Genomic DNA, 20,873 nt, shown 5'->3' on the forward strand with positions numbered 1-20,873 from the left:
TCAGGTTTTGGTATTAGGTTCTTTCTCCTTTTGAATAAAATCAGGAAAATATTTTCTTGTGCTTAGGCTTCTCGTGCCTGTAACGTTTCATGCAGCTGGGCATGGAGACTTGAACTAACTTTAACTTGTTGTTCAGTCGCTCAGTTTTGTCTGACTGTTTGCGACCCCATGGACTGCAACACTCCAGGCAACACTCTCCATCACCATCTCCCAGAGCTTGCTCAAGCTCATGTCCATTGAGTCAGTGATCTCATCCAACCATCTTGTCCTCTGTGATCCCCTTCAACTTCTTTAACTACTTGTACAGTTTCTTAACATATATTCCCAGGTCTTAGACTTCAATTTCTTTGTGACTTTAGAAAGTTGCTGCTGCTGCTGCTGCTAAGTTGCTTCAGTCATGTCTGACTCTGTGCGACCCCATAGACGGCAGCCCACCAGGCTCCGCTGTCCCTGGGATTCTCCAGGCAAGAACACTGGAGTCGGTTGCCATTTTCTTCTCCAATGCATGAAAGTGAAAAGTGAAAGTGAAGTCGCTCAGTGATGTCTGACTCTTCGTGACCTCATGGACTGTAGCCTACCAGGCTCCTCCGTCCATGGGATTTTCCAGGCAAGAGTAGTGGAGTGGGTTGCCATTTCCAGTTTAAATAGTATTCTCTTTAACAAAGAAGGTAACAGCAAAAGAAACCTTGAGAGATCCCATTTTTTGTCATGTTACATTTGTATGGATGCATATTCTCCAAATGATTCTCCTGCGCCTTATACAAGGATTTAATTGTTCTAAGAATAAGATTTTGGTTGAATTTTCCATAATTCTCAGAATACTAAAGAAGTCATTTTCTGACATTTGGTTCACAGGTTGAAACAACTCTCTGGCATTTAACTTTGGTCATTTCTGTGTTTATGTCTTTCTAAACGTGAACTACTTGGAAACCTTAGATGGTTTGGTTATGTTCCTCCTCACTTTCTTCCTTATTGGGGTGCTGCAGTCCATGAAGTCACAAAGAGTCGGACACGACTGAGCGACTGAACTGACCGAGTCCAAAGCATCCATCCCCACCCTATTTCCTTTTTTAATTCTGAAAGAATAAATTCCATGTGTGAAGAGTAGCCATGTTTTTCTGCAAGTGGTCATATCCGGAAATACTGATTTAGCATTTGATACTAAACTGAGTTTCAGTACTATTGAAATCACACTGAATCTTGGAGCCCCCTATAGGTCATGCCACACATCTTGATCTGTTTCTCACTTGTTGATCTATTCATGGTCTTTACCAGCAATATAACCACATGGCAGATCCTCGGATGGCTTTGTGTGTCATATTTGATGAAGATATTTGGTTGATTAAGGTTGATATTAGACTTTATTTTTTTTAGGATTCTTTTAAACAATTTTTTTGGGGGGAAGGAAATGGCAATCTACTCCAGTATTTACTAGCAACCCATTCCAGTAAATCGCATGGACAGAGGAGCCTAGCAGGCTGTGGTCCATGAGGTCGCAAAAGGCTCTGACATGACTTAGAGACTAAACAACAACTTTTTATAGGCTCCAGTTGTACCAATGAACAGAGGAAGTCAACTGGAAGAGGAAATATCAAAGGATCTTTTGAGAAGGCTGAGAACAATGAAGACAGCCCCTCAACTTAGCATAAAGCACCCATCTCCAGGGTCCCATGATGGAAAGTAATATTGATAGCTCATGTTTCCTGTGATATGAACCTACTCTAAATCATTCTCTTATAGCACCAAGTAAATAAAGGCAAGTGAAAATTATCTATGTTTTAAGATACAAAATAATGTTTATTATATTTGCCAGTCTCACCCAACTAGATTTAGCTCCTTGATAGCAGAATATTTCTTTTCTTCACTGTTGTATCTCCAGAACCTAGAGCTATTCATGCACCTGCTTAAACTTTGATTCCTACAGACTGTTCACATGATAAAGTGACCTTTACAGTTCTAAATGCTAGACTCAGCATGACGACAAAGCTTTTCCTGACCTGGCCTTGATCTGGGTTTTTACCCTTTCCTCCCTACCTTGCTTGGGCAGCAACACTGTCACATCTTTGTGCTCATTGCTTTGGTTTTAGTTCTGGTTTGTTTTTTGGTCCTCGAGGAATTTGTTTCATTTCATGTGAAAGTTATTCAATTAAAAGCATATATATATATATATATATGTATACATATAACTGAATCACTTTGCTGTATACCTGAAACTAACACAATATTGTTAATCAACTATGCTCCAAAACTAAAAAATTAAACTAAAAATTAAGAAAATATAAATATATATGTGCATGTAGTATGTTGTGCATATATATAATATATACATATAACTCTATCATTTATTAATTTTATTCAGAATGTTTTGATATTTGTGATGGGATGGTTTTACAGTATTCCCCAAATCCGAAGTCTTACTATATCCTTTTCTATCTCCCTCTATCATAAACATTTCTGTGTTCCAAGTGAGAATTTTTTAAACCATCACAAGCTTGATTCTGTTTTGTTTTTATCTGATATAAGTGTTTATTTTAATAAGAAAATTTAGGTGGTGCTAGTGGTAAAGAACCCACCTGCCAATGCAGGAAACTTAAAAGATATGGGTTTGATCCCTAGGACGGGAAGATCCCCTGGAGGAGGGCATGGAAACACACTCCATTATTCTTGCCTGGAAAATTCCATGGACAGAGGAGCCTGGTGTGCTACATACAGCCCATGGGGTTGCTAAGAGTCGGACACAACTGAAGCAATTACCTGTTCGCATACACGGGCACACACAGACACACACACACACACACATACACACATTGTGATTACTGACATATTTTGGTGTATTTCTGCCACTTTTAATGTATTTTAATCTACCATATTAATTCTTTACATCTTTTCTCTCTTTACGTGGCATATTTTGATTTGATTATATTTTCTTTATGCCCACTCTTATTTACCCTCACTGGTCTGAAAGTTATAAATTTTCTAACAGAGTCTAAACTTTAGCAGTCTTGCTATTATAAGACAGATTTTGAAAGATCTCAGTTTCCATTATTCATTCTGCTGTTGTCAAGTATTTTCCTGTCACCATATTTTTAACACTTCTCTAATTTATCTGTTATTGTCCTCACTGTTTCTAGAAGTCAATGTTTATTTGTGTCTACTACCACGTTTTTACCAGTTTCTCTTTCATTATTGCATCATGTAATCCACTTTTTTCTTCATTCTTTTTTTCCTAATTCTTAACTAGTTTTTTTCAGCAAATGTCCATAAGTTTTAGCCTGTCTTGTTAATGTCTTTACTTTATCCTCCCTTTAAAATGGATTCAGATGGATATGAAAAAGATTCAAATACACAGAAAATTTGAAAGAGTTGTATAGTGAACACTTACATAGCAACCACACAGATTCTACTATCATTACATTGTGATGTTTTTGTTTTATCGTGTCTATTTATCTTATTTTTTTGATGCATTTCAAAATAAGTTGGAGATATCCATATACTTCACTCCTAAATGGTTAGCCTGAATATAACTAGCTAGGGTTCAATATGTAGAGTTTCATTTTTGAAATAAAAGTCAGAATGTATAAAACTCAAATGTATCATTTTTTGAGTTTTGACAAATCATATACATGCATAACCCACACTTTCATGAAGATATAGAATGTTGCTATTACTCCCGAAAATTTCAGCATGTCCCTCCCTAGGCAATCCTCAGTCTCCCCTCTGAGAGACAAACACTGTTCTGATTTCTTTTTCACCTTGTGTGCTTGTTCTAGAACTTAGTATGAATGAAATAACATGCCATATACTCTTTAGTCTAAGGCTTTTTCACTCAGTGTAATGTGCTGAGATTCATCTATGTTGTTTGCCTTTAACTGTAGTTTGTCTCATTTTGTTACTCTGCAGTGTTCTATCCTATTGGTACCCCATGGTTTGTTATTATGCTGGTGATGGACACATGCTGCTTTAGTCTTTGACTGTTATGAATGAAGCAGATACAAAGAAATCTTTTTTGAATGTATGTGGAATTTCTGGGGTGTGGGATGGGTGAATGGTTATTGATAGTTTTGTAAGAAACTGACAGGCTATTTCCTAAGTGATTTTTAAAAAATCATTTCAGACTCTCACAGCAATGTTTGAGAGTTCTGTTGGCTCCACAGCCTTGTCAACATTTTGCCCTGTCAGTCTTTTGAAGTTTAGCTATTGTGTTGGGAACCACTGGCATATTCCATCATTTTTATTTTTTGTTTATTTTTGCTTTTTTTTTTCTGTATTATTTTTTTTACATATTTTATTTTATTTTATTTTATTATTATTATTTTAATTTTAAAATCTTTAATTCTTACATGTGTTCCCAAACATGAACCCCCCTCCCACCTCCCTCCCCATATTTTTGCTTTTTTTTTAAGCTCTTATTTTGTGTTGGGGTATAGCCAGTTAACAAACAATGATGTGAGAGTTTCAGGTGAACAGCGAAGGTACCCAGTCATACATACACATGTATCCATTATTCTCTATACTTCCCTCCCATCCAGGCTGCCAGCCAACATAGAACACAGTTCCATTTGCTATACAGTAGTTCCTTGTTGGCTATTCATCTTAAACATTGTAGTATATACATATACATCCCAAACTCCCCCCAGCGACCTCTTCCCCTACCCCCTGGCAACCATAAGTTTGTTGTCCAAATCTGAGTCTCTTTCTGCTTTGTAAGTAAGTTCATCTGTATCATTTATTTTTAGATTCCACGTATAAGGGATGTCATGTGATATTCTCCTTCTCTTTCTGACTTCTTTCAGTATGACCATTTCTAGGTCCGTCCATGTTGGGGCAAATGGCATTATTTCATTCATTTAATGGTTGAGTAATATTCCATTGTTTATATGTACCACATCTTCTTTATTCATTCCTCTGCTGATGGACATTTATTTATTTATTTTTAATTTATTTATTTTTTTCATTTCATGTTCTTTATTTTTTTTTCTAGAGCATACTTTATTTATTTATTTTTTTTTATTTTAAAATCTTTAATTCTTACATGTGTTCCCAAACATGAACCCCCCTCCCACCTCCCTTCCCATAACATCTCTGTGGGTCATCCCCATGCACCAGCCCCAAGCATGCTGTATCCTGCGTCAGACATAGACTGGCGGTTCAGTTCTTACATGATAGTATACATGATAGAATGCCATTCTCCCAAATCATCCCACCCTCTCCCTCTCCCTCTGACTCCATCATTTTTAACTCTTGTTAGATTGAGATGTCTCTTGCCAATATCATCTTCACATTGTTGTAGATGATCTATTTTTTTCCTATGATAATTTTTAAGATTTCCTCTTTTCCTTTTACGCTGTGGAGTTTCACTTCTATATGATTAGGTTTGGATTTGTTTTCATTTATCCTGCCTTTTCAATCTGTGAATTTAATTGTGAGATATTTGATTTCTTTAATTCTGGAAAATTTATTCTCATTGTCCCTTTGAATATTGCTTCTTCTCCATATATGTTTTTATTCCCTAGAGGAGTCTTTTTACACATATGTCTGAGCCTTTCACTCTACCCACTTATCATTTACATTCCCCATCTATTTATTTCTATAGGCTATGTTCTGTGTAATTTCCTTTCCAGCTAATTGGGTGTAGACTACTGAATAATATACCTGGGGGACTTTTTGTTTCCATGACTGTTTTAAATTTTGTTTAATTTTGATCAAAATCTGCCTGTTTTTTTGTCATAGTGTCTTATTTTCACCCTAAGGTTTACATTTCTTTCTTATCCTCTGAATACATAAAATACACATCTCAACTTGCTGCAACCTGCATTGTTTCTCAGTTGCTGTTTTCTCCAATTTTTTATTTGACTTCATTTATGATATAGAATTATTTTTGGTATGATTTATAATTATGTCTGTATGCTTTCTATTGGGGGTAATTTTTATCAGTTGGATCTTAAGGTATATTGGTTGGTATATGTTTTTCCTGTAGTGGCAGTTTCTTACTGGTTTCTGATGGGGCTATGTGACATTTCTGTATAAATTTCTTAGCACAAGATTCCACACTGTGAGGGAAGCTGGGAGAATCCTGTCCCATTAATGTGAGACTTAGTGGTCTAGGAGTTCTGATTTGTGAAGGTTTACTGTTTCCACCCATGTTCTGGACCAGCTGAGAGCTCAGGCTTGTGGGTTTTATGTTTCCAGGTTCCTGGGTCCAGCAGAGACTCAGCTCCAGTTTCCCCACCATGAATGGGGCCTCTGTCCTCAGAACCGTCACATAAATACCAAAACTGGACACCCCAAGGAGCGTTTCTTTGGAGGTTACACTCCCCTGATGCTCCCCATGTATTCCCACAACTGCAATGGATTCCTGCCTATTTTTGACTTCTTTTGATCTTGGCAGTATATTGAAGATAAGCTTAAAAACAATTTATTTGGCATTTCTGTATGTTTGAGTTAGAAGGGCAATTTTTACTAGCTCAGTCTGCTATCTGGATTGTAACTTTCTCATTGTTCTTTAAACCCATTGTAATGTGGCTTTGTCCCCACTATTCCATTGAAAACGTTTCCACTAAGGTCTCAAAAGACCAACTGATCATTCTGTCCCAGGGACATTCTCCACACCAGGTTCAATCCCTGGTTGGGGAACTAAGATCTCACATGTTACATGACATGGCCAAGAAAAAATAAATAAATAAATCTGGGCTTCCCTGGTGGCTTAGTGATAAAAAATCTGCCTGAAATGCAGGAGCCTCAGGAGACACGGGTTTGATCCCTGGGTCAGGAAGATCCCTTGGAGAAGGGAATGGCAACCCAATATTCTTGCCTGGAGAACTCCATGGACGGAAGAGCCTGGCGGGTTACAGTCCATAGGGTTGCAAAGAGTCAGGCACGACTGAAGCAACTTAGTCCGCACATACATTGGTGTTCATTACGCTTCCCATTTAAAGACTTCTCTCAAATGGCTTATCCCAATTCCCCCTACTTTCTAGGCTGCTCCTTCTCACTCTCTTTTGAAGGCTATAAGCTAGTGATTTTCAATCTCTGGCTCTGCCTAGATGTTTCTCTCGGGCTCTGTGCTTGTGCGTCCAACTACCTACTCTTGATGAATTCCCACTTCACTTCTGGCTTCTAGGAGCAGGGGCCATGGCAGATGAATATCTTCTAAAGGAGTGTGATCTGTGGGACTCCAAGACCTTTGGGGAGAGACAAGTCTCAATGAAGAGAAGGAAGGAAAGTCTTCAGTGTGAAGATCAAGCTGAAATGTAGTTTGTGGACAAAGATAGCAGGGTTTGGAGGACACATCTGAGAGAGGAAAGTAGCTGAAAGGAGAGAAATCATAAAGAAGCTAAGTACTCACTGATTCCTGAGCTTCATGGGGGCAGATGCCAATCACAACCCTCTTTTCATCCTTAGAACCTATTCCAGCATCTGGTGTATGCTAGACTCTGAGCGGATGTTCGCATAATAAAATGAGACCGTTGTAAATGCTTTTCATTATTTTCCTTGAGAGGGATATGATAAAAGATCTTGTTCTCTTTTGATAGGAGGAAATGAGAGAGAAGGATAATAGGCTTTGGGCATTTAGAAGGATATAACCCAGTTCTGCAAATGTTTAAAAATGCCTATTGGGTTAGCCACAGTTGAGCGTAGCACCTACATCAGTGTGACACCCTCCAGTCAATTAGATTCATAGGCTACGATTCTTATGGAGGCAGACTTTCCTCTTTTTCCCAGCACTTGGTGGAGGTAGGTGTTCATAATACAGAATATGCCTGTGTATGTGCTCAGTCGAGTACAACTCTTTGTGACCCATGGACTATAGCCCACCTGGCTCCTCTGTCCATGGAATTTTCCAGGCAAGAATACTGGACTTGGTTTACTCCTCCATTTACTCCTCCAGGGGATTTTCCTGACCCAGGGATCAAATCCACATCTGCTGTGTCTCCTGCATGGGCAGGAGGATTCTTTACCACTGAGCCACCTGGAAAGCCCCATAATACAGAACAGATCTTTCCAGTGGATATGGCCTCCCCAACACATTTCCCGTACGTCTATTAGAAAATACGTTTTGCGAACAGAAATTGCATATAATAAATCAGTTACTGGGTCATAGAAGCTGAAATTTCTCATGCATGCTGCATATTCCCACTCTTTTAGATATCTTACTCATGGTGGCCAGGAAGGTGAAGTCACTTCTGGGTTCAGTTTCTCCTACTGATGCTTATTCTTTTCCGAAGAGGAAACACCCTTGTTTGCCCATTCTTCCTCTGAGAACTTCCAGGGCTCATGGGCGACTCTCCTATGTTTGAGAGGGTCTTAGCTTTTGAAATCCGTTCCTATACTTCATAGTCTTATTGAAAGGAAAAAGTGTAATTCCTGTCTTTGCATGATGTGATCTCCCCCTCCCCCATCCCTGGTGTGCGGTACTGTCTTCCTCTTCATTTGATAGATATTTTTTGTCGGGCTTTGAGATTTTTCTGTCCTCTCCAGAACTCTTTTCCCAGCCATTCTGTAGAGCTCTGTTTCCATGCTCTCTCTCTAGTGCCTCCGTCGCTGTGAACTACTTTTGTGAACTCACCAATTCTACCATGACACCACCCTTATGGCAGAAAGTGAAGAGGAGCTAAAAAGCCTCTTGATGAAAGTGAAAGTGGAGAGTGAAAAAGTTGGCCTAAAGCTCAACATTCAGAAAACGAAGATCATGGCATCCGGTCCCATCACTTCATGGGAAATAGATGGGGAAACAGTAGAAACAGTGTCAGACTTTATTTTTTTGGGCTCCAAAATCACTGCAGATGGTGACTGCAGCCACGAAATTAAAAGACGCTTACTCCTTGGAAGAAAAGTTATGACCAACCTAGATAGCATATTCAAAAGCAGAGACATCACTTTGCTGACTAAGGTCCGTCTAGTTAAGGCTATGGTTTTTCCTGTGGTCATGTATGGATGTGAGAGTTGGACTGTGAAGAAGGCTGAGCGCCGAAGAATTGATGCTTTTGAACTGTGGTGTTGGAGAAGACTCTTGGGAGTCCCTTGGGCTGCAAGGAGATCCAACCAGTCCATTCTGAAGGAGATCAATCCTGGGATTTCTTTGGAAGGAATGATGCTAAAGCTGAAGCTTCAGTACTTTGGCCACCTCATGTGAAGAGTTGACTCATTGGAAAAGACTCTGATGCTGGGAGGGACTAGGGGCAGGAGGAGAAGGGGACGACCAAGGATGAGATGGCTGGATGGCACCATGGACTCGATGGACGTGAGTCTGAGTGAACTCTGGGAGATGGTGATGGACAGGGAGGCCTGGCGTGCTGCGATTCATGGGGTCGCAAAGAGTCGGACACGACTGAGCAACTGAACTGAACTCATTATATATATGAAAACAAAGATTCGTGAAGTTCATCTGTGTTTCAGCTCACCATCTATTGTATGAGACAGACAAACCACGTGTTATAATCCAGGGGTAACCACAATACTGAGGGCATAGGAAAGGAAGACCACTGAGACACTGGTTAGAGACAGTGGTATAAAATTTTAGAAGTTTTCATTTCGGACTCTGTATCGTTCTTGGTAGACATTCTGGACAGAGGTAGCCCACTTCCTGCAGAGAGGGACAGAGGCAGTCTAACTGGAACTCTGGTCCCAGTCATTTAAAGTTGTTCCTTTGAATAAAAAGTGGCTTTGCCTGTTATATAAAAATACAGAGGTACACTGCTGTACTGTGACTTTTACAAAGGTGTTAGCAATGTTGACAAATTTGTAAGATTAAAGTTTGTTCTAGCTGACTTTCCTACATTATAGTGCTAGATCTCAGACAGAACTTTAAGCTGAGCAGCTCCTGGAAGTGAATATGGAGTAGGGAACAAAAGGTGGGAAGTAAGAGGCAAGGAGGATAATATACTGTACTGTCTAGCCAGTCCCAACAAAGAGGGTGTGTTTCCTGAACACATGCAGCCTAGGCCTGCGGATAGCAAAGAGAACCTGGGCAAGGCTTTATTCCTACAGTCAGGCAGTGTTGAGGGTCGGCCAAGGGAATGCAGGACAGAGGATGTGTTTTTCTTTTGTAGATGCCGTGAGGTATCCTCACGCTGAGTAGAGATAATGGTTAGATTTCTGACCATTTAAGTGATGTTTTAGGTCTTTTAATCTCTTCAAGAGTGCCACTAAAAATGACAGTATTCAAATTGGTGCCCACACAGACAGACAGACAGACAGACAGACAGACAGACACACACACACAGTGCACGCCGAGAACCACAGTAGTAGTAGTACATTTGAAATTAAAAATGGAAGATATCTCTTCACCCCTTTTTCTTATCAGGTATCCTGCCACGGCTTTAACATCTCTCACCTTAAATGAACATCATCTGTTTCCTTTATACCCGAGCCCTGGAACACGAGAGCTCATTAAAATCTGAGAAATTTTATTAACTCTCTCTGATCGCTCTCCCGTCCCACCCATTCTTTTATCTTCCTTTCACAAGAAGGATTATGAGGTTGCTTGACAGATTTAATATCATCATGAAAAATCTCCCCTTGAGCCTGCAGTAGATTACATAACCTTAAGAGCCTTATTCAAAAGAATTGATTCAAATGAAGTAGGCAGACACCTCCGAACCAACTCAGCATCAATACATCTTCAAGTTCTCATCCACACTGCTTGTTATTTCATTTGTAATAGAGCAAAGAACCACTAGACGGAGCTAGGGTTTAAGAAATCACTGCTCTGAGCTGGGTGACGGATGTGCCTGGTAGAATGTTACCTTATGGAAGAAGTATATCATTACTGGTTTCAAAGCCCACGCACGCCTTCCCTAACTGTGAAAAGCTCCCATCCATTCACTTTGTGTCTCCACAGGGTGAGACACAGGGTGATGTCTGTAACGGCCCGATTTATTTGGTCACTCTAACAATGACGTCTGACTGTGGTATACTACTCTACAATTTAGGGGGCGCTCCCCTAAACAATCACGTTTGATCTTCAAGGCATCTCTGAGAGATTACTGGGCAAGAATTAGTTCCTCTGTTTGAAAGATGAATAAACTGAGAAGGTATCTACAGAATATTAGGATGCATCAGGATAGTTAACCTGGACAGCCGAGGTTGCACAGTCAGTTTTTCGCCTCTTACATTCCTGTGTCACTGTTGCTTGTCCAGCATGGAACTGACCAGGAAAGTATCGACTCATTCTTTCTGTGGGGCAGCTCTTTAGTCTCTGGCCATACACTCTCTGGGACACACAGTGAAGAAACAGATAAAGCCACTGTGCAGGCAAAAATCTCCTAAAACATTCTGAGCTCCTGCCCAGAAATCTTGAGTTGATATAATTCTTCTTATACCAGGAGGCAGGTGTGAAGATCAACACGGCATCCTGAACAGGGTGGCCCATCCATCAAGTCAAGGCTGTGCTTTTCAAAAATTAATTTATTTTTTATTGAACTTTTAATTTTGTATTGGAGTGTGCCTAATTAACAATGTTGTGATGGTTCCAGGGGGACAGCTAAGGGCCTCAGCCATACATATACATGTATCCATTCTCCTCCAAATACCCCTCCCATTCGGTGAACCAGATAACATCCATCAGAGTTCTCTGTGCTGTCCAGTAGGTCCTTGTGGGTTATCCATTTTAAATATAGCAGTGTGCCTGTCAAGGCTGCAGTTTTTGCGTTTTTGTGTGCTAAGTCACTTAATAGTGTTCGACTCTTTGCGACCCCATGGACTGTAGCTCACCAGGCTAGTCTGTCCATACGATTCTCCAGGCAAGAATACCGGAGTGGGTTGCCATGCCCTCCTCCAGGGGATCTCCCTGGCCAGGGGATCAAACTCGCGTCTCCTGCAGGGCAGGCCGGTTGTTTACTACTAGCGCCAGCTGGGGAGTCCTCTGCGGTTTTTCATTGATGTCAAATGCCTGGGGAAGCTGCCCACCCCAACCCCAACCTCCAAGCATTTGCCCTCAGGGACAAGCCCCATCCTGCCTGTTTGGATGTTTGTCAGACAGCTTGTTTGTTTCCTAATCTTACACACTGATCATAACAGGTTGTGATTCTGCTAACAAACAAACAGAAAACCTTTCTGTATATATACATGTATTTTCTTGGTCTTTGCTGAAATATTCACTGGATAAGAGTGGAAATGGAGACAATGAGCCCGCAAACTTGTCAAACGTCTGGAGCGTGCGTTTTTGATTTTGCTGCTGCTGCTGCTAACTCGCTTCAGTCGTGTCGGACTCTGTGCGACCCCATAGACGGGAGCCCACCAGGCTCCCCCGTCCCTGGGATTCTCCAGGCAAGAACACTGGAGTGGGTTGCCATTTCCTTCTCCGGTTTTGACTTTAGGTTACCTTTAAAAGCAACCCAAGACAGCTCTTCTGGAGTCCAACCAATTAGTCATTCTGCAAGCCTGAGCCCTTAAGTACTTCATTAGTTAATGGTCAAACACTGGCTTCAGAATGCAGGTAGGGTAACTTTCATAAATGAGGCTAAGAGACCCTAGGGGGCCAGCAGGAAGGGGTTTCAAGAGTTTCAGAGGTCCCAAGGGTTCCGGCCTGGAACGGAGCAAGGCAGGAGAGGTACACTGTCACGGTCCTCCAAAACTCCCTGCGACCTCGCTGGGAGTGAACCCGCCGAGAGACAGCAGCTCCAACGCCCCTCGCCGCCCAACCCAAGGCGCGCCCTGAGCACGCTTCCCGGCTGCGGCCAGAGCGCGGCGCTGCTGGTCCAGCCTTGGCCCGCCGCGGAGCTCGGCTTCCCAGCCGCTGCGGGAGCGCCCCGCTCGGTCTCCCGCAGGCCGGCGGGGTACACGCGCCCGGTAGGGGGCGCCGCGGGCCGGGTTGCTGCGGCTCCCCCCCGCCCACCCGGAGGCGGCTGCGGCGCGGCGAGCCCCGCGCGAGTACACAGCGAGGCGGGCCGCGGGGAGGGAGGCGCGAAGAGGGCGCGAGGGTGGCAGCCGGAGGGAGCCGCCGCCGCCCCTGCCCGCCCGGGTCCCCGTGGAGCGCATGGGGCGCTTCCAGCCGGGATCGCTCGCGGGCCCCGCGCCCGGCTTGCTGCTGCCGTGAGTCGCCGTGCCGGGACGCCCCCCAAGACCGCGAGCTGTCGGGAGGATGACCATGGCTGGGGGCAGGAAGGGACTGGTGGCCCCGCAAAACACGTTTCTGGAGAATATTGTCCGGCGGTCCAATGGTAAGAGGTGCATTCGGATTTGACACCCCGGATTTTTATCCGTGCTTTTATTGCAGACGCCTCCCGCCGCTCGGCACCAGCAGATGCAGCAGAACCCCGGGGCTCTGCTGGGAACCGCGGCGCGGGGCTGACTCCCGGGGGCTGGGAAGGGTGGGTAGAGTGGGGTGGGGTCTAATGGGTCCCCATCCCAAGAGGAGAGCTCTCCTGGGGTCGCTTTTGGGCCCCTTTCGCGCGCCTTCTCAGTCTCCTCTCCAGGGAGTGTGACCGCTGATGAGCAAAGTCCCGGGAAAAGTGATGGGAAGCTGGTCGCGGCCGGAACGGCAGCGCCTTCCCCATCGGTACTGCTCTCCCCTCCGTTAAGGCTCTCCGGGTTCTCTGGCCACTGCCCACAGCGCCGCCTCCCCCCGGAGAGAGCGCCCCTTGAGAGACCGGCACCTCCGAGTCCCGGTCCCCAGGGATGGGAGGATGCGGCTGCTTCCACCTCCCACCCAGGCAGCTGAAAAGTCGGAGGGGTAGGGATGTGGGAACCTAGGGACGTGCTGCAGGCTGCCGGATTCCACCTCCTCACGCACCCACACCCTTCGAAGTTAAGGCTCATGAAGGGCAGAGTTTCCTGAACTCGAGTGCAAAGTGGAGGGGCGCAGGTACAAACCTGTCATCATTTCTCTCTTCCAAACCACAGCAGCGTTTTATAACTCTTGCTCCCCTGTAGATTCTCAAACTCACGCAAACTGTCAGTGTATCCACTGCTCGATAAACCAGAGCTCCAGCCCCTCTCTTTCCCAGTGGCGTTAAGATGGCATGAGGTGGTGGGAAGTCCTAGGAGCAGGGATAGAATGCAATCATTTCAAACGCCCTTAGTACTCACAGCAGAGCTTCCAGGGTAAAGTGTTTACAGGGCAGTTGGGAGAGCTCAGCAGTTGGAAAATGCAGTGCACAGCCGTTCATCAAACAGGCTAAAATGACAGAGGACACGCCTAGAGACCTTCTATACGGGCTCCTGGTCCCCTCTTCTTCCAGAGACAAATGACATTCTGTTGGGAGGAGGTGAAGAGCCAGCTCAGGAAATGGGTTTTTAAAATGTGTAAATATCACTGTTCCCGAGCCTGCAGGAAATTGTGTTAAAATTCTGCACTTCTATTAGAATTTAGTTTGGGATTCAGGGGAAGGGCATGAAAGTGACTTATGCTACTAGAAAATACTCTCTATAATTAAAAACAGATTTAAATTTATCTTCTAATAAATAACTTAGCAACTGGGACAGCAAATCATCATGTATTATTCAGGCACTTTTTAGAAATGTGCCTCTTGAAGAATTTCTGGTCAATCACTTTTCCTTTCAAAGTGAAAGTGAAAGTTGCTCTGTCCCCTCTGACTCTTTGCTACCCCGTGGTCTATATAGTCTATGGAGTTCTCCAGGCCAGAATGCTGGAGTGGGTAGCCTTTCCCTTCTCCAGGGGATCTTCCCAACCCAGGGATTGAACCCAGGTCTCCCGCATTGCAGGCGGATTCTTTACCAGTTGAGCGACAAGGGAAGCGCTTTTCCTTTCAAGGGCTTCCTCAAACTAAGGTAGCTTTCGAACAGAGTCCCGGCCATTACCTGAGGAGAGAAGGGAATGCTAATCACTATGTGAACAGCCACAGTGAACTCTTCTGCAGTGAAAAAGCTGCAGGTGATCATGGCTATTTAAGTAAAATCGCTGTTTAAGAGTTAATTTGCTGTGATTGCTGTTGTTATTGGCCTGTTGTGGGTTATCAAGGGAGTTGTGCTATTTGAGGATCCAGTTGACAGTGACATCAACTTTCTCAGGGAGGTGGGAGGGGGTTTCATGTTTGGGAACACATGTAAGAATTAAAGATTTTAAAATTTAATAAAAAAAAAAAAGAAAAAAAAAAGAATCAATGACAACTGTATTGTTTTGATGAAGAGGTAGTGCCCTTTAAATATGAGGGAAAACTATATCTAATGTATACCTTATCATGTTTTTGAGTGAAGAGAGTGGTAAGAGAATCTTAAAAGTGACAGTCACAAGATTCCTAAGGCTTATAGGAGGAAATGAAGAATCATGGAACTAATAACCACAGTAAAATGACCAAAAAAAAAGATACGAATTCTGGAGCTGACACAATTACAAAAACTCCTGGAACTGAGAAGGCGGGATACTTTCTGATTTAGTTGATCTTGGAGCTTCCTCCCCTCTGTAGGCAGACATGGAAGGTTAATAGAATAAGTAGCAGGCAACATTATTAGCACTGGTGCTTTAATTTCAGCTCCAATTCCAACAGCTTGACTTCAATTAACCAACCAACCAAAGCAACATCAACAACAAAACCAAAATATCTTGGGGGGAGAGACGGATGAACATTTAAAATGATCTACTGTTTCAAGGTTGTGAGATTTCAGTTTTTAGTGACCCCTGTCTTCATATATCCTGAGCCCAAACAGGAAAAACAATCTGGACTCTTGGAAGTATCACAATATCTACCAGCATCATGTTATTTTACTGTGATGGAAAAAATCTATTTAAAAATATTGATTGTCTCTTTCTAGAATCCACCAGCCGTTTTGGGGGTGGGGGCATGAAAGTGTTTAAATAGCATTTACCTTAAAATAGCGGTACTTTTTGACCATTTCTCAGGTATTTTCTCCCAGTGGTCCTAAGCAGTATTATTGTTCCTCTTTTGCAGATCAAAACACTGAGTCCCAGGAATGTTAAGTGACTTATTGGAAGTGGCAGGCAGACAGTGCCTGAGGCAGCTCTAGAAGGAATCATTCCTCTTTCTTATAGCATCATTGTTTCTCCAGCCATTGTGACTTAGCTTGTAGAACTGTTTTCATCATCCTTTAAAAAATCTCTCATTATGTGCTAATGGATAATAGAACTGGCTTTGTTCTGGGGCATTTGAATATCTGGTATCTGGAAAATCATAGAACTGAGACAGGCCTTAGATGCTTTGTCGTCTACCTCTCCTTCCCTAACACGGTATAAATGGAGAAATGAAAGCAAGTGAATTTTCTCAAAGATTTAAGGGCAGAACTAATGAACCACTAAGCCCTTTGACCCCAGTGTCATGCTTCTTATACTATACCTTGAAATGACCTTCCTTGTATTACCATTATTTTCTCTAGAGAAGCACAATTTCCCAGTGGAGATTAAATAAAATGTTACAACAACAAGAACAGCATCTATTTTGGCTAACAGCCATGCTGCCACATCCAAGCAGAATTATAGGGTAAAGGACAAGGTAATTCTGTTTCAAGGAAGGGCAGTATTTTCACCTTTGTCAGTGGTTTAGTTGGAGTCACAGGCAGGGTAACAGCACTTGTCTGTGTGCCTTTTGTAAAATGTTAAGTCACTTTCCATGGAATATCACCTTCGATTCTCATAAGCCGGCAAAGGAGGTGCAGTGTCTCCATTTTAGAAATTCAGGGATTAAGAATCTTCAGGTTAAGTCATTTACCTACATTTAGTTAGAAAGAGGCAGCTCAGGGACTAGTCAACAGTTGTTACTGGTTTGTTCATTCAACAAAGATTTATTGAGCATATTTATTGAATGCTTGGGATATACTAGAAAGCAGGAGATTCTCTTTACTTTTAGTAAGTTACATTCTAGTGAGTCTGGGTCCAAGGACCCCGCTCTAAATCCACAGTGTTTCCTGGCTACAACTCTTATTTAGATCTGACATTTTATTTCTAAAAAAGTTTAAAAGATTCCTGGTCTTAGTGGGACTTAAACCTAGTTTAATTTACTTCTATATAGCCTGAAACCATTTGAAAGAAATTACCTGTTTTTTTTTTTTTTTTTTTTGCTTAGCTGTAAGTAGTCAGAGGGCATAATTAGCACCCCGGATTGGATTTGATTTTGATTATCATCATTTCAGATCCTTCTACTGACTTCGTGGCCACTTAGGCAAAGCCAGCCTGTTTCTCTTGATATTCATGCTTGAAAAGTGTTGTTCCAGAATATTTTTTGATGGTTCCTTAAACCTGCAGCACTTACTGTCAGAATGCTTGCTGAAGCAAATAGATCTGTCTTAGGGAGGCTGTCAGATCTCAGTGCCAGGAAACTACAAAAATATTACCCTAAATGGTCCCATTCTAGGCAGAACATATGTTTTAGTGTTCGTAAACCTATATCAAACAATTGTAGGTGCCAGTTAAGAACCCATGCATGTTAGCAGGAGTGAAACGCGACACATTTGGTACAGATTTATGTACATGTATAATTTACAGATTGCTAAATCAGCTGTGTTTTTGTACGGCGTTAAGTTGGTTCAGGTTGTTGATGTAGGTACTTAGCAAACAGAATGAGAGCCGTGGGTAATGTTGTGTCTCCTCAGAAAGTGTTGAGCCATGGGAGTATTTATGAAACAGAAAACTGGTTAAAGTCCCTTATTGCTCTGAATGTGGAGTAGGTGGTAATTTGAATTATTACCAGTTCAACAGAATTGTTGTTTTTTTTTCCCCTTGTAGTAAGTTCGAAGATAATCCTCAACCTTGGCTCAGTTCGCTTTCTCTGAAAGGCTCACAGGTTTAATCTATTGGCTGACAGTAGCTGGGAGATTGAGAGGACAGAGCCTCTGATTTAATGTAAGGCAACAAGTTTTCCAAACTCCCTGACTTTTATGAAATCCACATATTTTAATAATCTATCATAAAAAAATAGATGCCTTTGAGGAACATTGTGATAAATGGACTCTTTGGCTTCATTCTTTCCAACACTAACTCTTCACTGATGATTGGACTCCATTTGGCAGTGGTTTCTTCAGCATTACCTTGAAGCTCCCTGTTTCTTCCCTGCCTCTTTATTTTTGGTTAGTTAATGACTTGTAAAGAAACGTTTAAAATATACTTTACTTATTTATTCAAAGAAGCCCTTTCCTAACGTGTCTGTGTTATACACTCAGGATCTTTGGACTATGGTTGGTGATGTTTTTCCTCTAAGTGGCCACACCTATAACTAGCGAGAATCTGAAATCTGAAGGGGCACACGTTGCTATTCCTTTTCCAGTATTTGAATCTTCTCCAGAGCATTCCTTCCAGTGGTTCTGCAACCTATGCTTGGAGAGCTTCAAGATGGGACATTTAGTTTCTTACTAGAATGTTGTCTTAAGCAACTGTAACTGTGACCTGGTTTCTTCCCCTCCCTTCCCTCCTTCCTCTCCTCCTTTCTTGTTATTGTCCGGTCTCACCAAAATCTGCCCTCCTATAGATATCATTCATTCCAAGTCTGCCCTGTAGAACTAAACAGACCTAGCCCACTCCTTTTTCCACCTGAAAACTGTTTGGGGAGTAGTTTACTAACAGTTTACTTAATTCCTCTCCCCGTCTCTTTTTTTAAAAAATGTATTTATTTGTTTTTGGTCATACCAGGTCTTTGTTGCACGTGGGCCTTCTCTGGTTGCAGCAAGTGGGGGCTACTCTCTAGCTGCCATATGGCTTCTCGTTACAGCGGCTTCTCTTGTTGTGGAGCACGAGCTCTATGCATGCGGGCTCAGTGGTTGAGGCTCACAGGATTTAGTTGCTCTGTGGTATGTGGAATCTTGCTGGACAAGGGATTGAACCTGTGTCCCCTGCATTGGCAGGCAAATTCTCATCCACTGTACCACCAGGGAAGTTCCCCTCTTCCTTGTTTTTTTTTTTAGAAACATTTTGTTTGTTTGTTTTAAATAATAAAAATGCACATGAAATCACTTTGTGTAGATTAATACATTTGTATAATGTTCTGTCACCGCCTTAGTGAGATCTTGCCAGCACTCCAGGACTCCTGGGACCTTCCTGTTCCCATCTTCATTACTTCCCAAGGGGAGCTATCGCCTGAGTCCATGGTGACCATGATTTCTTCATATTCTGCCCCATAATTTCACTTGTTTTGCATTCCTGAACACTGTAGTCCACGTGGTCTGTTTTTGAGCTCTGTGTGCATGGGACGCACAGCATGGATCCTCCATCAGCTGATGAATCCTCCGTGCTGTTGTTGCATGCGCTTTCATCGTTCGTTTTTCACTGATATGTAGTACTTTATGGAATGACCCCACTATGCATTGTATTTATCCATTCTACTTTGATGGATACGTGTTGTTTTGCAAACTGGCTCCCTTATAGGGAGGGCAAGGAGAGATGGAAGAAAGAGGCAGCCCACTATTGACTGGTAGGCAGCAGCTTTAATAAGTGAGGGAACTCATTGGGTTTGTCTTGGGCATTGCAGTGTGAGTAGATCTCCACAACTGCCTGCCAAAATTTAAACGTTAAAAAGAGGCCTTTATTGGATTCAGTCACATATTCACTCAGATCAGGGATCCCGAACCTCTGGGATCTGATGCCTGATGATCTGAGGTGGAGCTGAGGTAGTAATAATTGAAATAAAGTGCGCAATAAATGTAATACACTTAAATCATCCTGAAACTATCCCCCCTCCATCTGTAGAAAAATTCTCTTCTACGAAATCAGTCCCTGGTGCCGAAAAGGTTGGGGACCACTTGTCTAGATGGTCTCAACAACACCCTCCTCTCTCCTTGGGATGGCTCCTACTGGGGGAGCAGTAGGCGGAGTGTACATCCCAAGGATAGGGAGAGGGGAGGAGCCTCTGATTGTTTGGGTCCAGCTCAATGGTGAGCTAGCGGTCACGTCCTCTCGCTGACCTCGTCCAGCCACGTGTGAGTTGTTTGCAGATTTTTGCTGTTAATGCTGCTACAAATATTTTTCATGTCTTTTGGGCATATATTGAGTGTGTACATAGGATGCCTGTCTTTAACTGTGGCAGAGGCTGCCAAACAGTTTTCCAAAGGGCTTGTATCATTTTTCACTCCCTCCAGCAGTGTATGAAATTTTTCAGCACTCCACAGCACACCCTTGTTGACACATGCTATTTTCTCCTTTAATAATGGCACTACCCAAACAATCTAGTAACCAATAAAGCTCACGTTAATAGTGAGCACGTGATCAAAATGAAATGAAAACAAAACCCTTGTCCTTTGGGAGGTTTCACTATCTTCTTGTTGTTCGGTTGTTCAGTCATGTCTGACTCTTTGTGACCCCATGGACTGCTGCACGCCAGGCCTCCCTGTCCCTCACCATCTCTTGAAGCTTGCATAAACTCATGTCCATTGAGTCAGTGATGCCATCCAACCATCTCATCCTCTGTCATCCCCTTCACCTCCTGCCTTCAATCTTTCCTAGCATCAGATTCTTTTCCAATGAAAAGAATCAGGTGGCCAAAGTATTGGAGTTTCAGCTTCAGCATCAGTCCTTCCAATGAATATTCAGGTTTGATTTCCTTTAGGATTGACTGGTTTGATCTCCTTGCTGTCCAAGGGACTCTCAAGTGTCTTCTCTAATACCACAGTTCAAAAGCATCAATTCTTCAGCACTCAGCCTTCTTTTTATTGTCCAGCTCTCACTATCTACTCTGTGTTTAAATATTCCTATAGTGTGAACTCCCGCACCGTGATGGTAAATGATATGAAAGACTCACACAGTTAGAATTGTGTGCAAAGGACACATGCGAGTGTGTGTGTGAGAGACTCATTTTCTTCAATGGAAAAACTCTGGGGACATATGTAAGAATTCAGGCTGGAAGTGAGAAGGGACTAGGAGGTGAATGACATGTTTATTTTAGTGAAAGAAATAAAGTGACTGAAGTGGGGGCAGTGATATCATGGAGGAATCAAAAATCAAAGACAAACTGAAAAGCTAAGGCTAGCCTCCAGCT

The 20,873-nt window shown here is 42.6% G+C and overlaps 1 protein-coding gene across 2 annotated transcripts in view; it reads left to right on the forward strand.

The window, feature by feature from the left end:
- The first annotated feature begins 13,081 nt into the window (after positions 1-13,081).
- KCNH1 (potassium voltage-gated channel subfamily H member 1) overlaps positions 13,082-20,873 on the forward strand; it is a 420,328-nt gene continuing 412,536 nt past the window's right edge. For both annotated transcript variants that reach the window (XM_068986173.1, XM_068986174.1), the window contains exon 1: positions 13,082-13,160. In XM_068986173.1, coding sequence (XP_068842274.1) covers positions 13,082-13,160 — 79 coding nt within the window. The remainder of the gene's footprint in view (positions 13,161-20,873) is intronic.

The sequence above is a fragment of the Capricornis sumatraensis genome, chromosome 14, assembly GCF_032405125.1.
Source record: "Capricornis sumatraensis isolate serow.1 chromosome 14, serow.2, whole genome shotgun sequence".
NCBI classification, from domain to species: Eukaryota; Metazoa; Chordata; class Mammalia; order Artiodactyla; family Bovidae; genus Capricornis; species Capricornis sumatraensis.